This window comes from Elaeis guineensis, chromosome 4 (assembly GCF_000442705.2).
Source record: "Elaeis guineensis isolate ETL-2024a chromosome 4, EG11, whole genome shotgun sequence".
NCBI lineage: Eukaryota > Viridiplantae > Streptophyta > Magnoliopsida > Arecales > Arecaceae > Elaeis > Elaeis guineensis.
The window spans coordinates 45,059,845-45,083,394 of record NC_025996.2 but is presented as its reverse complement, the minus strand read 5'-3'; the positions used below and the strand labels follow the sequence as shown (position 1 = coordinate 45,083,394).

The following is a 23,550-nucleotide window of genomic DNA, read 5'->3' as shown; positions in this document are numbered from 1 at the left end:
ATCTTGAAACCAAAGTTTTTCAATGCTTAGTGGCACAACTTTCTAATTCGGTTTCTATACCGATGATAAACAATAACGGTTCCCTAAATTTTTGCTTCTTATAGTGTCAATGCAGATGAAAATGAGCCTTGGCACAATAAAAGATTGCCCTATTACAATATGAAATAACGAGTTCAAAATATAGAAACAACCTAACATGGAGGTAAGATTGTATATATTAGACCCTTTCTAGACGCTGCAACATTGGAAGCCTAATGCACTGGGTTGTCTTTTTATGTAGTGTCAATGCAGATGGTGCCATAGAGTTTCAACGAGAGATCTAATAAAACACCGGTAACGATCGTAGATTTCATCACTTGCCATGAAATTTATGATTCCTTCAGAAAGTTAGAAGACTGACAATCTTTATCAATAGTTATATAGAATTTTATGTTCTGCACAATTCCATAATATAGCATCTTCTATTGTCCATCTGCAAAGCAAGGACTGGCAGTAAAAGAGAGAAACAACATTGTGGAATAGAATAAGAAAACTGTGTTGTCAACAGAGTCCGTCAACCTTCATTACAAGCAATACTTATTGCCATCAATTTTCAAATATTGACATTGTAAGACAAGACCACCTTTAATCTCCATACCTATATACATAGAGCTATAATGACCCAGTGAAAAGATAAACCAACACTACCAGCTAGCTCCAAATAATTAATTGAAGACGTTCAGTTCTTGAAAATGAACAAATTTACCTCTCTATGAATTTCTCAATGCACATAATTAAAGTACTTTCTGGCACGGCCCCAATCACTGCATCTTTCTTCTCGCCATTCTTAAATATCATCATAGTCGGGATACTTCGAATCCCATACTGGGTCGCTATGTCAGGGTTTTCATCGGTGTTGAGCTTGTAGCATTTCAGCTTTCCTTCATAGGCCTTTGACAGTTTGCCAATCACAGGATCAATCATTCGGCAGGGTCCGCACCATGAAGCCCAAAACTCCACAAGCACTGGAATATCGCACTCCGTGACAAGTGACTGCCATGTAGTGTTGGTCACATCTGGAACTGGAGTAGGATAACACAAAAGTGCTTAATTTTTATTGTTTTTGAGAAGATCAAAAAGTGCTTCATTAAGTAGATGTATATTGAAAGAGAATCCAGCATCACAACTATGCCAAATTATATCACAAACAGTCAATTTAATTAAGCTTTCACAATCTAGTGACTGTTTAACAAAAGGAAGAATGGGCAGAGCATTGATTTAATATTTGCAAATCAACGTATCAGTCTCTGACTCTAGCAACTGAAGAAGTCTATCAGAACAAACATTCCAGTAAAGTATCAGAACAAACATTCCAGTAAAGTATCGTAAATCCATTCCGATAATTATGTTGAACATCATCAAACTGTTAATGTGCTTAAAGATTGCTGCAATGTGTGCAGGAATTTCTAGGCCAAAATGGTATACCTGAAATGCATATCCCACATTTTAAATTTTATAGAGTGTTTGATATGTATCTAGAAATTTGTTTAAATCCATTGTTGCAAGTAGTCTATCTCGACTGTATAGTGTCATTAGTTACAATGTTTTCCAAGATAAAGCATTTTACAGATCATGTCTTCAATAGTCCATGGGAAGAAAAAGCTAGATATTGGAAGGATGTAATATATACGAAAAAAGATGGGCTTTGTCCACATAGAAGATATAAGAGGGCGCAGACTTCAAACATCACAAAATGAATGTGCTCAGAGGAATGACCTCCCCGTATTTCAATATGCTGTTTGCAATTTTAAGCTTCATCTTTCTGACCATCATCTATCCTTTCTTACTCTTTAAACTTCAATCCCAATGTAAACATGAAAATAACCCTCTTGCAGCATAAGGCATGATAGGTCTTTGAAGTGGCGAGCAGCTCAAGACATGTACAAAAATCTGATTAGACTGTTAAAAAACATGAATTCCACAGAGAGGAATATATAAATGCAATTAAATTGGAGAGAGGCCAATAATTTACGGATTACACAGGACTTCACAATCTAGCAGTTTTAAATAAAAATAAATACTAGATGAGAAGGCCCATATTAGTAGGAAAATGAAACCTTCCTTTCAAATCAAGCAGCCATTGGACAATTACAAAGGAAATTTATGTAGTATCATAACTAATTGGGTTCCAAGAAGACAAAGACCAGCCATAAAGATTTAACAAATAAGAAAAGGTATACTAAGAGTGCAGATTGGGGGTGAAGTGGTATTCTGTATGCTGGTTGGCCTAAAATCATATCTAGATATACGGTAATGAGATCTTGGGAGTTTGCTAGGGATGGTAAGTGCCATCCTAGTGCACTGGCTCCACCCGTGCTTGTAAAATAAAACAATAGAAGCATTACAGAAAAGAACATGAAGGACTGCTTGTTGGTTCCACGAGCAAACAATAAGGTAGCTCTCCCAGTCTACAGCTTTGACAACAGTTTCATGAGAATTTCACATTAGGTTCATAGTTGGTCATGCAAATCTACTTAATTGTTGAAGGAAGCTTCTGAAATTAAAGGTGTCATCTATAAGTACCCCATTTTCACTGGGAAAGGCTTCAATGACGATAATGATGATTAATGAGTGAAATATTGCAACAACTAGAATGAAAAACTGTATAATTCCATAAATCTAGGCTGATTTAAATGCAACCATTAAATATTTGAAAAACTAAACATAGCTTATCCTAGTTTTTTTTTTTTAATTGCATTTGCTTACATGTGGCAGCTTATGCATGCAAAGGCACTTGATCAAGCTTCTATCTCCCAAAAGGATGGCATCCAGAAGACAACCATGCTCTTAATCTAGAACCTAGTGTTTCACCCTAATAACAAACCCCCATCAAAACCATCTTTTTTATTGTTAGAGCCTCAAACCAACATTTACTGTTACAATGGCGTTGTTGGCTATTATCTTAAAATAGCAGCCACTTTTACTGACTATAATTGGGTATAACAAAAAATAAAGGTACATAATGATGTTATTTGATTATGCCATTGTTCACCTTTTTTCTCCTGAATTTACATGGAGATTTAATTAAAAAAAGATATTTTATAAGATAAATAGTGAAAATGTAAAATACCGCCAATCATTTCCCAAACTATGGTGGCCACTATAACAGGCTAATAGCTGAACAATGGTCATGAAATTCATGAATAATGTTATAGGAGGGCTGCGAACCCACTATAATGAATGCAATTTTAATTTTTTTTTTCCCTCAAAGAAGTTAAGATTACAGATATGCAAGTTACACCTCTTATCTCTGATTAGCTACCTAATGCTTGCAAACATGAACAGCAGATATAGGTAGCCTGCTCATAAAATTGATGCATGACATCTACATACTGGATCTGAAAGAACCTCTGAAGAATGACAAGAAGCATGATGTAAAGAGAGATTAGATTTTGCAATTATAGATTTCATGAGATGATCATGCATATTCATACTGTGCTTAAGGTTATTCCATTTGTGACTCCTTTGCTTCCAAACTCTAAGGGTATATCTTTAAAAACACCCAGAGATTGGCAAACCTCTAACACCATAAGTATAATTCAATTAAACCACCAGAGATATGGAAAATATAAGAGAAAAATAAATCTATTAATCATGTCTTTTACATATTAACTAAAGGCATATACCCAGATCTATCAAAATGTACATCAAATATCAATAATGCAGGAAATGAAGTAGAAAATAGAAAAACAAGAAACAAAATATCAAAATCAGAGAATTTAGAGCAGAATAGTAAATAACAGAAGGGGCATAGATAAAGGGAAAGTAAATAGGCAGATGGTAGATGCAAGAGCATATGGCAGGTACGTACTGCAAGTTGTAGGAGAAAATGGTCTATAAGTCCTGTTTGTGAATGAACAGCAGACGCAAGTCCAAATACCTGCAGTACCAAAAATGTTGTGTGGAGCACAATATGGGGCTAATGGTCCTTAGTTTCCAATCTGGGGGCATACACAAATTCTGGAACCTTAGCAAAGAGAGTTGGTGATCTTTGTGCCCGTTTTGTGAGTACAATTTGTGGGCAATTTTCAGTCAACCAACTTAAAATTAGGGAGGCAAGCTGTTGGTTGCACACTTGAAAACGGATCAGATATCAGCATACCTATATCTGCATCCCTTTTTGTTTAGCAAATACACATACAAATATCAACAAAATGCTAAAATTTGTATACATATATGTTTTAAACAGATTTGCAAAGATGTTAGATATTGACACATACATATATTTAAACAGATATAAATAGGATAGTTAAGTTCAATGTGTAAAAAGATTATTCCATTTTATATCTTTTAACTCATTCTCAGTATTCAAGCCTGCTGACGTTTTCTCTTTTTTTTCCAAAAACAAACAAACAATTGCATAAAAAGCAATAAAAATAAAACTGCATCCACTTAATCATCTGCTTTTAGTGATCCTAATAATTCTACTAACTTAAATACTGGAGATTTAAGAAACAATTATTAAGGATACAATCCACCATTAAAGACGTGCATTATATGGAAAGAAGATTAAATCAAAGATATGTTGTTTTGTCACTTATTTTCTGATACTGAACAAACTTCTACATGGACTTCAAGTTTAGTTAGGTAACTTATATGGAAAGATTATTGTTGTCATGGTACTACATATTAGAGGTGTGCCAGAAAAAACGGGGCCAAACCATGAAACCAACTGGAACCAGCCTAATTAGGTCGGTTTATATCAGTTTTTTTAAAATAAAAAAAAGATATTCAGTTTGACGTTGGTTAGAGAAAGGCTTGAACTGAAAAAAATTAGTTTAGTTTTGGTTTGATTTTTCAGAAAACCAATGTAAACCGACCCAACCCGACCTGATCCATATGTGTGTGTGTGTGTGTGTGTATTTCGTATTTTTTCTCTTATATAAAATGGAATTTTTTATGTTTAGACTTAGCCTAACCTACTTAGCCCGGTCCATTGAACATCCACACTACATGATATGGAATTTTTATATTTAAATTTAGCCCAGCCCATTTGACCTAGCTCATTGAACATCAACCCGATAAATCAAAGCAAACTGAATGAAATTCTCACGGCAGTTTCAAGTGGATTTTGCAGACGGTCAGTTCAGTTTGATTTTGGTTTTAAAAACTGGTTTAAATTGATTCAGTTTAGAACACCGGTTTAAATCAGTTCAGCTTCAGATTTATCTCCAAGCCGATCTGACCCGAGCCATGCACACTCCCATGACCATAGACAGCAAGGGCCTTTAGTTTCTGACTTGTGAGGGGCTCTTTAAAAAGTCAGATTAAAATAAAAATCCAGCAACATATATGGGATGGTTATTTTGTTCACAAGGAACAACCAGCTTGGTTATTCCTACCATTAAATTATTTTGTTATTTGACAGGTGCAATCAATGCACTGAAAAGTGAAAGAAAAATGCAAAAAAGTGCATTCATTGCATCAGCCAAATGGCAAAGATACCCCTATGTTTATGTATCTATATGCATATACATGCATATACCATGTCATCATTGAGTGGTGATTAAATAAACATCGTAAGTTTCTTAAATTCTTCCTAATGATCAAGTATCAAAATGTAATTTGATCTAAAACAAATTGTGTTCACCAACAAGGCAGTTTCGACCCTTTGCTGCCACATCCTGGCCCTTGGCAGCCTGGTATGCCATCCAGATCCATGGCAGTTGTTTTGCTCAGGTCAAAGGCACTGCTACTTCAGAAAACCAGTTTGGTCTTTTGATAATTGGCTAATAACTTAACATTTTTATATGTTCTTCTTTTTTTATGTTTCTTGTTGCCTTTTCTTTTACTCCTCTTGGTGGCTAAAGGAGAAGGAAGGCATTGCTGTCTACAAGAATAAGGTCAGACCTTTTGTTTCTTTTTCATTTGCCCTCCTTTTCCCTTTGTTTCTTATTTTTTCCCTATTCTCCACTTATATTTCCCCTCTCTCCTTCTGCTCTTGGCAGCTGGAGCCCCCTTCTCCTTCTATCATTGTTCTTCCCTCTTGGTCTTTTTTTAGTAGTTACAGGTTGCAATGATCCAATTCTTATATAGTTTTCTCACTCCAAAGAAAAACAATTGATTGATGGTTATACACAGTTTGTCAAAATTTTAATATAAATGATATTTGATTATACTTATTATCGGTATAGTCACTGGATAAGTTACTTAGATGAAAAACTAATAAATTTCAAAGGCCCACCTTGGGCTCAAAAATACATGCCATGGTGCCACATGCACTGCTTATAATAAACCCTCTTGGCCACTGTGTATCCTCTGATTTTTGGAACATTGCAAATGAATACTGTGAACCCATTCCATTTGATGGGCACAACCATCAAACTCCAAAGTTTCAACCAAACTTAGCGCGAGCATTATAAAATGGTTTTGTAAGGTTCCTAATTAGCTCATAACTACCTTAATAGTATCACTCATGAAGAAGTTCATCATCCAGTCTTATATGACACCCAACTTTAAATGCCCTATTTTCACATTATAAACTGTAATAACCTAAATCAACATGGCCAAAATCCTCAAGCACTACATATTGGTTTCTCTTTTGAATCTCATGAATCCTAATTGCTTCCCCATGTCAACTGTTAAGATGCTTATTTTTCACTTTTAACTCTGCACCTCGAATTATTTGAACTTCATTCTACTTCATATATGGTAACAAAGATAATACATGTAAAGCATAACAAGAACCAAAATAATTATGAACTTTTAACACCAAAAGATATTTATTATATACATCAAACTGTATTTTCTAGAAAAGCAAAAGAATAACCAATAACTTCAACATGACGATTTCATCCAGTGACCAATCATTCGAATGTGAATAAAGTCAAAACAACAGCCACCATAACTTGCCAATAATAATCAGTTTTCTGAGTACAGGAATTGCGGGCTATGTAGTTACCAGCGATATTAAAAGGATCCACTTGATTATACCATCAAATCAAATTTCAGATGTTTATTTTTTTTCAATAGTAATTATTGGAACCCACTAACCATAAGCAAAAAGGTTTGGAGGTGATCTCAATCACACCACTGTTTGATGCATCAGGATAAAAGATGGTAAAGACCCAAACATTTTATAATTTAGTAGAAACAAAATAGGCAGGAAGGAGAAGAAATATCTTGGGCATCAAGAATTTTTTCCTGTTTTTCGTCTTTCTCTCACTTTTCTACTGATTTGAGAGCATTTTCTATTTTGAAATCATTCCCTCTGATTGAAGCAATGACAAAGGAAAACTGTTCTGATATACATAGTTCTTTCTTTACGTTTCAGTTTTCTGATATCTCAAGTTTCAGAGATAATTATTACTTTGTTTCTCAACCTTTTATGTTCCCCAACCATCATTTTTGAGGTAATCTGCTCTTGTTATTCACACGTTCTACCTTGCTTGATGGAGGAGGAGTAGGAGAAGAGCACTTCTGCCAATTATGTATCTTTTCTATTTTCATGTTCTTTCGTTTAATTAAAAAGTCCACTATCTTAAGTATCATACCATAAGCAACACATTCGTAATTATATTGCTTTCCCTTTATATATTATAATCAATTCAATTTTTGTTAAATTTATAGTTTCATATCTTCCTACATCAACCAAAGTAATTTCCCATGTACTTTATTTACCATAACTTACCCTAATAATGATGTCTATGATATTTATGCCCCTTCAAACACTCATTTCTAAAGGCCAAAAAAAAAAAAAACTCATTCGAAATATGCTCAAAAGTACATGAATAATTCAACTCCATTCAAACTCAAGCCAACACTTACTCAATTTCTGATGCAACACCCTTATGGAGAGATCCACCATTAAGATGTCCTCTATTGGCACACTTTGATAGAGCTCTTACTCATTAGCCTTCTTCATCGTTCCAATACCAGAACCTAGCTTCCTCTCCTTTCTTGAACCATTACTTCTGATTTTGTTCCAACTCTGCTTTGCTAACTTCCATTCCTCTTGAATTTAGGCACCCTTCTTTTTCCTTTTAACCAGATTTGCTTTCATTGCTGAGAGAAACTCCTCTCTTAGCAATTTTACTCAATGAGTATCTTCTCTAGTCTTCCTCCTTTTTGCCGTAAACTTAATGCCATTCATGTCCACAAGTCTGCCATAATCTAGAATAGGGATGCCAATGGGGAGGGATACCCAAATATTTCACTAGTCCCCAAACCAAACGGGGCGGTTTTAACCGAAATTAATTAGAAATGGTCTCAATGATGGTTTTACAAATTAAAAGCCGTTTGGTTTCGGTTTTGGTGAATTCTCTAACCCAAACCCGACCCAAAACCGAATCAAAAATAGGACTCGAAACCAAAGTTTTAAATCCCGATATGATGAGAGGTGTCCCAACTATCCCATCCCATTCCTGTGAGAAAACCAGACTGGGACGACATCAAGACTCCAAAACCTATCCATGCAGAGAGAGAAGAAGAAAGAGGAAAGAAAGAAAGGAAGAAAAGATGAAGAAAAAAAACTGAAAGGAAAGAAGAAGAAAAACAAAAGAAAGAAAGGGAGGAAGAAAAGAAGGAAAGAGAAAGAAGAAGAAAAAAGAAATAAAGGGGTAAGAAATAGACAGAAAATGGAAACGAAAGAAAGGAAGATAGAAGAAAATGAAAGAAAAAATGGAAAGAAGGGGAGAGAGCGAAGGATATCTATTGGGATAGATGACCGGAACTGTTATCAGGACAAGCCAAGACAATGGGGCATCCTGTTCCCTAGAGTGACCAGGACACCCCCTGTCCCACGGGATTTCATGCCCCTATTCCACTCAATGACAAATATATAAAATTATAAAAATTATGAAATTAATTTATATTATGAAAATTATAAAAATTAATTTATATTATAAATTTTAAAAATTAATTTATATTATGAAAATCATGGATGATATCTCTAATTTGGTTATTTATATGTGAAAATTTTGAAATGCATAAAAAAAATTAAACAGCCTTCGATTTTTTGGTTTCCATTTTATTTTTGCATTTTTCGGCACCGGTTATGATTTTTTATTTCAAAAACCACTCAATTTTGATTTCAGTTTCGAAGAGCAGTGGTGGATTTCGAATTCTATTTCGTTTTTTCACTAACTGCACCAAATCCATCCAGTTGACATTCCTAATCTGAAACTAATTAATGTTTATCTTTTAGCTTCCTTTCATTTATCCAACTCCATAAGGTTGCGATTGGTTCTTGCATTAAGGCCTAATTATCCACTAAACCAAATAACCTCAATTTTGGCATGGTTAACTTCAGCCAATGAAAGCACTTTCACCACCTAACCATGGTTAAAGTTATTTCAAGGGGATGCATGACAACTTCAACTAGTTGGTTAAGCTTCCCTGCCCATCATTCCCAAACTACCCCCAGTGGGTAAAACCACTCTTATCACTATGGCCCTCTTCTCCCCCTTCCCCACCCTCAATCCAATCAGTGTTGTGCAATCCTTGGAATCCTAGCCAGCTCTAGGTAGCCAACACAATGCTACCAGTCATGCTGGTCGAAGAGGCCTAGCTTTCTTCGCTTTCCTTTGTCACTGCCGTCAATGCTCCCCTTTCCCCTTTTCTCTCATTGATTCCCTTCCCACCATCACTGGCAACTATAATGCCATCTCTACCCCATCAGAGGTTCATTGGTGGTTGTGGGATGTAGCTTGGGGCTCAGTTGGTGGCTGGGGCCTCAACTTGGATTTCCATCTAAGTGCTTGCCATGGTCTCTAGATAGGCCGGTGGTGGTGGTGGTCAATGGCCTATTGTGGCTTCAAAAGTTCTTGGGGCTCACCTCTTTGGTCGCTTGGAACTCCAACTCCATCTCAACCAAGATAAGGTCCCAAACCTAGCATTTTACCCAAGTGCTCACTTACTTGGTGCCAAGGACTCATGACCAACCAGCATTCATGTATCAAATGTGGTGTTTGCTTTGTTTTTGTTTGCCATTAGCTTGGTGCCATGGCTATTTACAATCAATGCATGTTATTTCTTTGTTGCCATACTGCCTAATTTCATGCTGGTATGCTCCAAATTCTATGACTTTTGTGGGCCATGAATGATATGTTCCCTGTTTTCATGTCGGCATGCTCTCATTTTGGTCTTTGTGGGATTTTGATTAAGTGTTGTGATCAATTTGGTCGCTACTCCCAAGTTTGTGGTTGCTTATGCTGAAAAACGAAAACAAGAGAAATCAAAACATGAGCTGGGGACTGTTGGGACTATGACTTCTTGGTCCTCTTACATCGATGATTGAAAATCATCCACCATGCTCCAAAAAAAGTGTTAGGAAAGGAAAAAACTATGGTTGCTAGTGATGAGGTTTTAAAATGGTAATCCTCTGATTTCTCTGCTCTAACTTTTGTGCTAGAAGATCATTTGACATGATCCATGATATGGGTTGCTTAGATTAGCAGCATGTCTTGCTACCTAGGGGTTATGAATTGTTGGTCCCCTGAATCACATTTTCTAATTTTCTAAGCCTGGATTGTCTTATTTTAAAGCTTGTTGTAGCGTACATCTATATAGTTGCATGTTTTAGGGGCCCTAGAATTTGTGTTTGTTATTCTGTGCATCTCGATGATCCATGTTCACTCTCATCATCATAGATTCACTAAATGGTAGGGCCGCTAGAATCTGGTTAGCTGATACAAGTGATCCAAACCTTGTGTCCTTGCATAGATATGATGATTTGATAAGCATTTACAATAGATCAACCATGCTAGTTCTAGAAATTGTTGCTATGAAGAATTATATCATGCACCCTGGATTATATCTTTGAATTAGGATTTTTCACTCATTCATAAGTATTAATGAGTAGTTTGTAGCTCAATGATGGGTGAGTGGCCTTGTAGAGGTAATCTTCTCATTTACCATCTCAGATTGATCCATGTTAAGAAATCATGCAACAAACCCAATTGATGTCAATGTTTGGCAATGGATTACTAAGTCTATCAATAGTGAGCTAGGAACCAATAACAGCTTTCAATATCTGAGTGCTCATCTATGAGTTTTGATGGCGAATATTTGCTTGGATACTTGAAATCCTTCACCTCAATCATGATGAACTGAAAGCCATGATCACATCAAAACCATGATCTCGATGACAGTTGCGCCCACTTAGCCATGATTGCATGATCAAAGCAATTACAACTGTAGTACAACATAAATATTTGTTACTGCATGGTTATGGCACGATAGAGACCGTTATTGGACAGTTATCCCACATCCCATCTATCTCGATAATGGTCACAAGTCTTCCCCCATAAATAGTGGGAGCCATGGGATCCTCAAATAAGTTCTTTTTTCCACCACATTCTTCATTCTATCTCTTCCACTATTTCCTAGAATTCGACTGACTTGAGTGTCGAAGGATCCTCACTGAAAAATCTCTAGCAAAACGACTTAATTTTCACATCAGCCCAGCTTCAAATGAGTCCAGACTACCACATCTCCAAGTGTCCCTGCCTCATCATTCTTTAAAGCTTCACCTGCAAGGGCATCCAACCATGTTGTCACCTTGTACATTTACTAACCTCAGCTATCATCGGTAACTGTAACTAAGCTACCTTCCTCAATGTTGCAAGAAACGCTCGGCATAATATGTTGTCGGTAGCATCATAAAGTATCATAAGAGTTTTAAAGCTCTCCAAATAGTCCAGGGGCTTGGTGGTTCTATCATAAGTCTCCAATTGAGACATTTTTAATCGAGGTGAGATCGGTTCGTCCTATATCTTCTAAGAAAAAGGAGGCTCTAGCTTAAAATCATGCTCATTAGGGTGTGCCAGCATTTGCCCCTTCTAAGCTTCTATCTGCTGATCCATTTCTCGAAGCTTCGGACCGATATCAGTATCTCACCTGAAGAGGACTCTATGCCAGAGTGAGGACTCAATGAACATCGCCGATCACTCCAATCAAGATTCCTTGGCCGAGTACGCTGACTTGGTTGAGCTCATCTAGAACTCTGTGAACAAGAGCGATGACTAGGAGGTTGAACCAGGGCCAAACTCGGGTTGTTTAGTTGTTGGTTCGTAGTAGCTTGCTATACCTTGAACTACTGCAGTCAAAGTTTGCCCCTGTTGCACAAGCAAATTGAACTGCTCGAGAGTAACAGATGCTGGTGGCTGAGATGGAGGAATCCGAGATGGGCTTGTTCGAGAGGCATCAGCTTCAAGGTAAGCCTACTGAAGAGATGCATTCAAAGCTCCTCAACTCTTTCGTGACCTCGTATTGTTGGCTTTCATTTTATCTTCCTAGTAGGGTGGTAAGTGCCCCTACTATAGTACCAAATTGTTGCCACTAGAATCCAAGATTAGCTGAGGTTGGTAAATGTACGAGTTGATGTAGTCAAATGCCCTTCAGAATAAAGTTTTGAAGAATAATGAGACAAGAATACTTGCAAATGTGGCTATCTGAAATTCTTCAAATTTGGATTGATCTGAAAATCAAATCATCTTGTTAGAGATTTTCTGACTGGGGACCCTCCGATGCTCAAGTCAGTCAAATTCTAGGAAATAGTGGAATAAAGTGAAAAATACTATTGAAAAAAGAACTTATTTGAGACTCCTCTGATTTCCACTATTTAATAGGAAGGTCGTTGATCGTTACCGAGATAGACAGGATGTGTGATAACCGTCTGACAACAGTCTCCATCGTGCTATAACCATACCGTAATGGATATCCACATTATGCCATAATTATAACTATTTTAATCATATCATGGCTAAATGGGTGCAACTACTACCGAGATCGTGACTTTGACATGATTGTGGTTTTCAATTCGTTATGACTTTGAGTATCCCAAGGTTAAATTATATTGATTTACTCCGAGGTCAGGCAAACAAATATTCACCATATCGATTGTTTTCTAAAAGATTATATTGTTTGAATTTGTAATGAGTTCACCAAATGACCATGTATAGAACAATCCAAAATATGAGCACTTTTAAGATAAGATATTCCTCTGGTACAACATTCTAGGGGAGCTATGTACCACAAACATTGCCATGAGAAAGAGGGGGGACATTTTGAAGCTTGGGGATCCAAGTGCTCTTGTTGGAAAATCAGACAATGATGAGTCATCCGATGAATAAGGCCATAAGCATGGCCAAGGTCAACATCAGGGATCCTGTTGCATCATCCTTCGTGGCTACAGAAATCTAGCTTGGGGAGCCAACAAAGGTCCCACCATCCCATCCACCATCTCGTAGCCCTAGTGTTGGAAAGGCCATCTACACCCCCTGTGTGGCCGCCAGTGGCTCTTCAAAGAAGAGGTTGCTAGAGATGTCCTTGGATTCTTGAGGCAGTCAACATAGGACTTCTCCCAAGGAGGTGGTTGCCATGTTGTTTGAGCAAGTGGATATTAGCTGGTAAAGGCTAGAGCTATCATGTGAGATTTTCCTATTGAGGCCTAAATCCTATACCATGCAAGAGTACATGGCTAGATTGGATATCATTCTATCATGCTATGATCTCTTCGAGAATGAGGAGAAACACTTTCAGATGCAATTTGAGTGTATACTAGGGTCAATTGCTCAATCATTATGTAAGCCTCGTGCACCAACCCCCCCCCCCCCCGAAAAAAAAACTCTCCTCCTAGGACCCCAGCGTATACTAGGGTCAATTGCTCAATCATTAGGTGTGCCTCGTGCAACACCCCCCCCCCCCAACTCTCCTCCTAGGACCCCACATAGGCTTGATGATGGATTCCACCACCCTCTAGACATGGACTATCTAGTTGTTCTTGCTGATCTGGATCCATTAGTTGGATGTCATGTTTGCTTGAGACTACTAATATTGTTCCTCTATTATGTAACTATTTACCTATTCATGTTGTGGACATGACCATGGGTTGTAGATACAACTCTTAACTTTGGACCTATATTTTGTCATGAAGTGCATTTGTGACCCTATCATCTATGATGCCGAGTTTAGAATTTGCTTGTTATGTCATGCCTGGTGCTCTTGCTTTATTTCAATTTGTTGTGGTCTTTGCTTGCAAATGGGTATTTTGTTTCTATTATTGGGACTCTACAATATGTAACTCACGCCTAACATGTGCCTGTTCTTTATCATGTAACTATGTCACAATCATGGATCATATGGACTTCCTAACGAAACCCTTGGTTATGTGGAAGAAGAAGGATGAATTGTGGGATGATGTCAGACCATTATTGCTGCAAAGTGGCATAGTCATTATGCCAAGGACCATTTACAGAACTCCTTCTACGACCAGATCATTCACATGGTACGAACTACTTTATGACATAATACAAGAGCACCTAGAAAAAGGGTATCAAGGCAACACTTCAGGATGACCACCACAATGTTTACTGCCTCCGCAATGAATTGGACTCTCAGGGCTTTATGGCAAATACCCAGCATATACCACTTCCAAGCAGCTAGTCACTCCTTGTTTTGTGTGGGACATGGCGTAACCAATAGGATCCTAGCTGAAATATTCTAGCACTCTACGTAACATAAACCAGCATTTTAACAACATGTTGAGGGTCGTTGCTGCTTTGAAATTCAATTATATCGTTACCTCGAAAGGCGATGCACCAGTCTATCCTCATATCGCCCAAAGTCCTATTTTCTTCCCTGGTATGCACTTGGGTAATCAATTCTTTCGATCTTTTATTATCCCATATGATTGTTGCTGAACAAGTCCATATTTCCTTGCACAACGCCATAGCTGTCATTAATGGCATGCGTCATTGATGGCATGCACACCCTAGCGGTGGTTTGTAAGAGCAAGCAAGTGCTATCAAAACTAGAAAGGGGTTCACATTGCGAAATGTCATGGTCATGTACCCTTTGGTTACCAATTTATGTTTGCATACACTGGATAGGAGAGTTCCATAGCTGTTGTCAAGTGATGTGATGGTGCATTGAAGAGATAGGCTTCACCATTGCACATGGTAATACACCTACTCCAGACATTTGTTACAACATGCCTTATGACCACTTCTCTCGGCACTCATCAACTCCGGCTACACCAACACAAATAAGTTTATAGCTCCATATCAAGGGCTAAGGTACCCCTTGAGTGAATATCGGGGACCACAAAAAAGGACCTACCAAGATAGGTTTAATCACATGCATGTACAGCTTAGGAATGCTCTTAAAAAGACTTTCAGAACTCTCATGCACCACACCAAGGTCTTGCAGTCTGTCATGCCCAACCATTTGAGGGTGTAGAGGAACATTGTCATGGTATATTGCATGATCAATAATTTCATAAAAGGCAACCAGGGTAATGACAAACATTTCAATATGAGGATAGAAGATCCGAACAAGGATGCTGGGGACATCCAGGATGACCAGCTCGTTCTCGTAGGTCCAAACGAGAGGCAGAGGGGCACGACTATGTAAGATCATTACACAAGAACTAGCTAGGGACTCTGGATCCAACAATCGGGCAATATTTATGTGTTATTATGCTTTTTTTTTTTCAATGTTTTCTGCAGGCCACCAAACAGGACAGGGAACAAGGGGATGGAGTGTAGGGGGTTCTGCAACGCATACCGGGTATTTATCACCATGGCTAGAATGTCAACAGCACGTCTCGAGCTTCTTGCATACCCTTTATGAGAAGTATCCAACATATGAGAAGGCATTGTTGTCGTACAGTACATCTTCTCCAGCACACGAAAGGTTCTGAGGATGGAGATCAAGAAACACGCCAGCAATGACACAAAGGCCGATTCTAGTGTCAATATTGCTAGCTACATATGCCATTGTCTCGTAGTGTCCATTGCACTGCTATTCATACTGCTCATTGTAGTTATTGTCGTTCATACCAGTTTCTAACTTATCCTATTCTGAGAAATAGATAATATCATGTTGTTCGATTGTATGACTTATCATCCCCCTTTGAGCCCGCCACTCTTACTGGTCAAAAGTGAGGCCTCTATCTATATGATGCTTATCTTATATTTCACTTTTACTATTTTATGTTCTTTTTTTGGTTGAAAACTACATTATGTTCTTCACATTGCGAGAATGTATTCATGGATAAAAGTGGCAATGATAATATAATGGTTAGTAGAGATCCATGTTTGGAATGATCTTGCATCCTCATGGTGGGCAACCGCATGGATCCCAGTGATGACTATCATGATTGAGACATGAATACATTGAACATTTCCATGTGCTAGCCTATCCATATGCAAGGTCAAATATGCTACATGTAATATATTGTGGAAAAAATTGAAGAACAATCAGCAAAGTTGCCTATTCATGTCAGTTTACAGTCATGTGTTTTTGAGATTATTTTGATAACTTTTGGCTAATAAAATAATATGGTGAGCAAGAGTATATTGGGCAGTCAGTGCATAGTTGATGCGATGGTGAAGTTCTTAGCCATTTTCATCCACATTTAGACAATGCAATAGGGCACTATTGTCCATATAGCAAAAAAAAAAGGGGGTTTAACCATTCTCTTTGCAACCAAACACCATTTTCACCATCCCAACAAGATGGTGTGGTTAACTGAGTAGCAGCCACAGCACTTCAACTAGCCCTATGGTTAGCTGGTTAAGGGGGTGGTTTCAAGTGCTTAACTTTAACCACCCCTCAGTTAGCCACCCAAGACCAAACACAAACCTAGTGTTATCAAGCACTATCGGTGGAACTTGAACTCATGTCAACCACTATCAACTATATATCTTCTCTCATGCAATCATGCAATTATTTTGTATATAATAACTTCCAGAATCTATAATAATTGAGAAGTAAGTCAACTTTATAAATAAGAAAATATATCATCAAAAGTCCTTTAAAAAAAAAAAATAGAAGCATGATATATAAGGATGAGTCAACTTTAGAAATAAGAAAATATATCATCAAAAGTCTTTTTAAAAAACTTAGAAGCATGATAATATAAGGATGATTCTATTTTGATGAGAAATTCTGATAATATAAGGTATCTGATTCCAATCTAAATGCAATATGGGCTTGAGGGCTTGAATCAAGTTTGAGAGGTGCTAGGTTCCATTACCATACTCGAAAACATTTCCAGTTCACAATCTTCAGATTATACAGCATGGATCTTTTCTCCAAAAAGTTATACTTAGTAATAATTTAATCTCTATTAATAAATTTATATTTATATAATTTAATTATTTAAATGTATTATACCGTGACACTTCTTCTACTATCCAGGAAGCATACATCAATCAGTATCTTCCCTTTAAAAAAAATAATTATCCATCTATAAGCTTCATCATCAACCCAAGATGATGCGTTGGCAACAGATCCAAGTTGATGTTATTGGGGAGCTCCAAATTCACCAATTTCGCCATTTAATTCCCAAATCAAAGAGATTAGAACAATTATATGATGTTTGTTGAGCAAACTTCAACAAAGCCATTATAACAAAACACATCCAGCATCAATAAAAAGAAAACAAGAAAGATCACCTTTACCGGGATTAACAATATAGAACATATACTATCTTCCCAGGTTACATCCAAACCTAAATTCTCTGTCATCAGGACGTCAAGAAAACCATATTATATCCAGGAACAAAAATACTTTTCAAGAAAAGCAGTATTAATATCAAGGAAAAGACAGGGAAAATTTAAAAAGGAAAAGGAAAAGAATTACCTTGGATCGTCGTCTCCTGAGCATCGCAAACCACGGCTCGCCGGCGAACCACCCTCGATCCCGACGCCCCATTCGCTGAGGCCGCTGCCTTCAGAGGACGCGTTGCGATCCTCAGGCCCTTGAATTCCGGCAGAAGCCCCACTCCTCGGCGGCCGAGAGGAGAGCAAGCCGCCGCCCCCCTCGAAGCGGAAGCCGGCGGTAAACCGTGATGAGGATGGGGAACCGTCAGCGAATCGAGGACGATGGTGGCCATGGAGGGAAGGAGATAAGGCGAAGAGGGTTTCGGGGATCAATCGAGGCACGCCAGACCTACAGACCTTGGATTTGGGGAGGGGAGAGAGAGGGTACACTACGGGGTGCGTGGAGATCTCGCTAATGTAATCCTTAATCCGTTTGGCTTGCCTCCGCCGGTTGTTGGGTTTCACGTTTAGTAAAGTTGTCACGCTCCTATCTCGATTTTTGATCTATTTAATAAAACAGATCCGATTCAAATTGATAATTTTTTCAATCTATCCTGCATTTGGTCCCACCGGAGATGATCAAATATCAGGTCACGCTCTACATTAGAAATTAGGCCCGCGTATTCGGGCTTGATCCAAATGTCGAGCATGTATTTTTCAATCCAAACCCGACCCAATCTTAAAAGGTCAACATCAGGCCTACCAAACTCTTTGATGTTGGTAATATTAATTATCATATAGTATAAAATTTTATTATTATAATAATTAATTAATTAATATAATTAATATTATATATTATATATATTAAATATATAATTATTATAAGTAGAGTCAGAGATTTTTTTTAAATAATATATTTTTAATAAAATATTTCAAAAATACCGTGGTTCAAAAATTATTTACCAAAATACCGTGGGAGTGGCACGTCAAATAAATTCATGGGTTCAACCCACGAATTCACTATCCACGTGGATAATTTGTGGGTTGAATCCACGAATTTTTTGATCCATCTAGCTTTCATGCGTGAATTTTGAAATTTGAATTCATGAGTTGGAGCCACGAATCAACCAAATGAATTCGTGGATCCAACCCACGAATTCAGATATTCATGCGTCCAACCCATGAATCCCTCAACGAATTTTTTTTTTTGAAATTTGAACAAAATTCGTGGGTTAAACCCATGAATTCAATCCACGAATTCTTGAATTCAAATTCATTTGAAATTTTCTACCGTTGAATGAATTCGTGGGTTCAACCTATGAATTCATTTGAAATTTTCTACCGTTGAATGAATTCATGGGTTGAACCCACGAATTCAAAAAATCGTGGTTCCAACCCACGATTTCATTGTCTTTAAATCCACCCCCCACCCTCTACTCTTTATTAAGATTTTTAGAAATTTTCTTGCATTTAGTCCATAAATTCTAATCCTCCTTCTTAAAACCGATTATGGCTTCAAAAAAAAGTAGAGTTTTGTCGAAAGGAAAGAGGGCTCGAGTAGAGAAAGAAAAGCAACCATCTCGTAGGTACGAAGAGTCCTTTTTTCTAAATAGTGAGTGTAGTGAAAAATTTTAATTAAATTTTTTTGAAAGAAAAATTGTAGGAGGTAGAATAGTCGATTTAAATAGTTTTAATGATTTTTGTATTAAATTTTTGTTTGAAAAGTTAGGTTGGTTATCTATGATTATGCTCAACAAGCTAACGTATCTTACTCTGGTTCACTATTTTTATAGTAATTTTAGTTTTAATAGTAAGTCTTGTTCCATTTCATCGTATGTTAAAGAATAATTGATCGAATTTGACTATGAAGTTTTAGATCAAATTTTGGATATTCCATCAGATAGTGATAGATTTTTCAATAGTAGTACTGTTTGGAATCATCCAGTATTAGACTATGCTTCCTGTATTAGAACTATTTTTGACGACAATATAAGTGCGACCGCTAAACTTGATGTAAATCTATTACCACTTAAAACTAGGTTAATCCATCATATTTTTACGTTTAATTTTCTGTCCAGAGGAGGTCATAGAGAACATGTATCATATTTAGATGTGTATCTCCTCAGAATGGTTCTTTCAGATGATAGAGTTAATTTGTCCTATTTAATGATGTTTTATATGAATAAATATTTTCAAAGTTTAAAAACCACCTTGCCATATGGAACTGTTCTGACTGCTATATTCGAGGCATTTGATGTCCATATCACGGCTGATGATGAAGTTGTCAAGGTTTAACGTAGTGATATTTATAATTATGCATCTCTGAGGCATATGGGGTATGTATTTCATGATGGGGTATGGATGCGTACGTCTACAATAGATGAAGAAGAATATTGCGGTGAAGGAGGTGGTCAGCCTACTAATAGAGAGTAGCCTACACATGCTATATAGTCCAATCAGCAGTCATCTGATAGCATGCATTATCTGCTCGTATAGATGTATTGGAGATATTTGTTAGCGAGAGATTTGCACATTGGATTCTCGGCTAGATGAGGGATTTGCACAGATGGATGTCCGATTAGATGAAGAATTTGGATGATTTGATCAGTTCGTACAGTATTTTTATCGTCAATTTTCTCCACCACCACAGGACCCTACTCCTGATGATTAAACTTCAGCGATTAGTAGCAGTATGCGAGGCTTCACCCAAAGATCTGTCATCTTTTTATTTATTTTTAGATAAATATACTTTGATTTGATGTAAGCATATGTACCTTTCTTTTATTGCTATCATTTTAGATTAGAATTATGTGAAATTTAAGATATGATTTTGACAGCAAAGTGGTTAATCAATAATTAATATCCAATCAATAATTATAAAAAAATTAAGTAAAAAATTTTATAATTTAAGAAATATATTGAAAATTGATCAGGGTGGTCGACCACCTGAGGAAATCGATCGATCGAGGCCCACCGAGCCGATCGGTTGAGCTCGGAACCTTAGGTCAGTCGACCACTGTGGCACGCAAGCCATGCCAAATCGATAGACCGCCTGAGAATTTCGATCGATCGCAGCCCATCGAGCCGACCAATCGAGCCCGGAACCTTAGGTCGATCGACTAAGAGACCTTTTCTCTTTGCGTGCGGTCGACTGCCTTGTGATTTAGATCGACCGCTGTAGATCGAGCCGATCGATTGAGCCCAGATCGGCCAATCCGATCGACCATTGTGCACTCAAAATGTGCCACAGCAGTCGACCACCCGATGATTTCGATTGATCACTGTAGACCGAGCCACCCGATCGACCCCAGTCTGCCTATCCAGTTGATCGCTGTGGCATGCAAAATGTGCCAATGTGGTCGACCATAGAATGGAGCCGGTCGATCGCTGGGTCAATTCAATTTTTTTTTTATTTTTTTTAATTTTTTGTTAAATTATTAGGATCATAATTTTTTTATTTGCTGCATTGGATTAGACTTTTTACTTTTTAGCCTTTTCAATTTGTACCTCTTCTGATATATTCTATACTCTGATTTTCATATAAAGTTGAACAGGCTGCCCAGGCTTGTTGGTTGTAAGATGGTGGTCTGATTAAAATGATATGCAGTTTAAAAATATAATGCACTCATTGATGCAGAATTTTAATCTAATGAAAGATTTTCATTATTTCGATGTAAGTTTTGTTGTTGGAGCTACCATACAAAGTCAGGAACAAGAATCTGCTCAAACTTCACCAAAATCAAAGCAACATAAATTCTTGACTCAAATATCCCATTCATGACTTTCATATCCATACGTCCTACAAATATGAAAAAAATATAAAAATATATACATCATGTGCCACAAGGCGGTCTTTGCTTCTTCCTTATAGGTTGCACTCAACGACCCATAGGTGAAACCTCACTCGATCCTTCAGTATGATGCTCATCCGGACCCTCAATCGGACCATCGTGCTCCTCGATACGATGCTCGCCCGAACCCTGAGTCGGACCCTTGTATGACTTGATACGATACTCCATCGGACCCTCATTCGGTCCCTCGTACTCAACCGCTGCATACTCAAAATGTGCTGCAGTCTCCTTTATGGATTGAAACTGAGTCATATCGTCATGCATATACATAGACGAGGACATATATTGACTGAATGATGGAAGATCTAGGATTGAAATTGATGATGAACAATATCGTCTGGTACCTCCTCCATGCAATGTAGGTGCTCCTGATGATGAGGGATGCATGAAAGGTGAAGGAGTGGACTCTGTAGTGCCATGGCCATGATTGTATATATCAGTGGAGATATGAGCATGCTGTCGGATGGCGTGGAGGCCTGAAGTACAAATATCTTGGATGAGTTGCTTGGATGTCTAACAAGTCTAGATGAGCCAAATGATGAATCCTCACCAGACTATCACTCTGACACAAACAAAGAATGAGCAGTAGGCAAATAAACATGTGTTAATCATAAAAAATTAAAAATAAAATATGAAACTTTATCAGATAGTTAATCATCGTTCCACCACGATAAATGAATCGATGCGTAATACGATGATACCACTCCATGTAGTCATCATAATAGTCCATCATACCATCGGCCGCTAGACCGTCTATAATATAATCCTGCCGACTCTGCTAGAGTGCAATCCACTGCTGATGAATTCTTTCCCAGTCATGATCGATGCACCTTCGAAAATCGATATGATGAAGTCTAGAATCCGTATCACAAACCTCTGGAATAGTCTATCGTAATCTGAACTGACGCATCACTCTATCCGGATAGTGCCACTCGACGATAAAAAAGCATAGAAGTGCCACCCGACACCGCCATATATGCTGTCCACTAAAATAATAATCTAGTAGAGCTGCTAGAACCAGAGGAGTATATGACTGCCATACAATCTTTTCATCCATAGGGTTAAGTATAAGTAACATGAACATAGTCGTTCCAAGAGATTATCCAAATAATGTAAATCAGTTATGTTTATACCTGCTCAAATAAGAGACGATCAAGATGATGTCGATAACTCAGTAAGACATGGGTAGAAACCTCCATCACCTCAAAAGCATCTCTCCACCTACATAATAAAATTATAATGATACGTACAAGTGTACTTCAAATACAAAAATTTGAAGTTTGAAGATTATAATGGCACATACAATTACATACCTCATGGCTAGAGGACCAGCTGGTAATGCATCTCCATCTACCAGATCCATAATAGGATCTATAGGAGGCTGAAGTAACCGATGAGGAGCTATAGATGGAAACCTATCTCAGGCCCACACCTGGAGTAAAATCAAAGGTCCCGCAATATCATGTGCATCTATCCTACTTGCCTTACAAAGCTCTCTATACAACTATGCTAAGCCCGCACTATCCCAGCTGTAGTGTCTTGTAGCCTCAAAATCAGCAAGTAGTGGCAAAAATATGATATGCATCATATTATTTGATTTATCTGTATATAAACACCCCCCATCAGTTGCAGAATATATGTCCTAGCATAATGCTGTATGGCTATCAGGTCTACACCTAGTGATAGCTCGAAAAACTACTATCCCAACCATGCAAGATTCAATCGGCAACCCTTGAGTTTATCAGTAGGTGGGACAACACCTAACAAATCAAAGCATACCTGACGCCAGTCCTGATGTGTGCTACGTATCACTGGAAGACCATCAACTGGTAAATCTAATTGAATGTTGACGTCCTCCAGAGTGATAGTGTACTCACCAGGTGGCAGATGAAATGTATGAGTTTTTGGATGCCACTGCTCTACGAACGCGGTGATCAAATGCCAATCTAGCAAGATAAATTCCACACGACTAAGTTCGTAAAAACTCACTTGCTGTAAAAGTGGAACTATCCGCATATCCAACGGAGTCGAGTGAGAAAAGGCTAGCTTTCGCCATCGACATCGAAGAAAAGAATGCTCTTATAAACATGAAAAGAAGTTAACACAAATCTCTGAGTCTTTAAACACATCTAATATAAATACATACCTGTCCATCTCAAATGATGGAAGAT

The 23,550-nt window shown here is 37.7% G+C and overlaps 1 protein-coding gene across 2 annotated transcripts; it reads right to left on the bottom strand.

The window, feature by feature from the left end:
* Positions 1–487: 487 nt before the first annotated feature.
* Positions 488–18,053, bottom strand: LOC105042853 (thioredoxin M1, chloroplastic). Of its 2 annotated transcripts, XM_010920195.3 has the most exons (3): positions 17,629–18,053; positions 3,851–3,919; positions 488–1,061 (listed from the first exon to the last, which is right to left on the bottom strand). In XM_010920195.3, exons 1-3 carry the CDS (start codon positions 17,879–17,881, stop codon positions 742–744), a joined length of 642 nt encoding a protein of 213 aa, XP_010918497.1. In that variant the 5' UTR covers positions 17,882–18,053; the 3' UTR covers positions 488–741. The 2 variants fall into 2 exon arrangements, with proteins under 2 accessions (XP_010918497.1, XP_010918498.1); XM_010920196.3 differs by lacking the exon at positions 3,851–3,919 and having other exon boundaries at positions 17,629–18,047.
* Positions 18,054–23,550: the final 5,497 nt, after the last annotated feature.

Bases quoted from the DNA above. Each gene is read 5' to 3' on its own strand.
- LOC105042853 (XM_010920195.3), bottom strand. From the start codon at position 17,881: ATGGCCACCATCGTCCTCGATTCGCTGACGGTTCCCCATCCTCATCAC. The intron at 3,920-17,628 runs GTAATTCTTTTC...TTGGTACTGCAG, and splicing joins TCAGGAGACGACGATCCAAG to GTATTTGGACTTGCGTCTGC. The intron at 1,062-3,850 runs GTACGTACCTGC...ATCCTACTCCAG, and splicing joins ATTTTCTCCTACAACTTGCA to TTCCAGATGTGACCAACACT.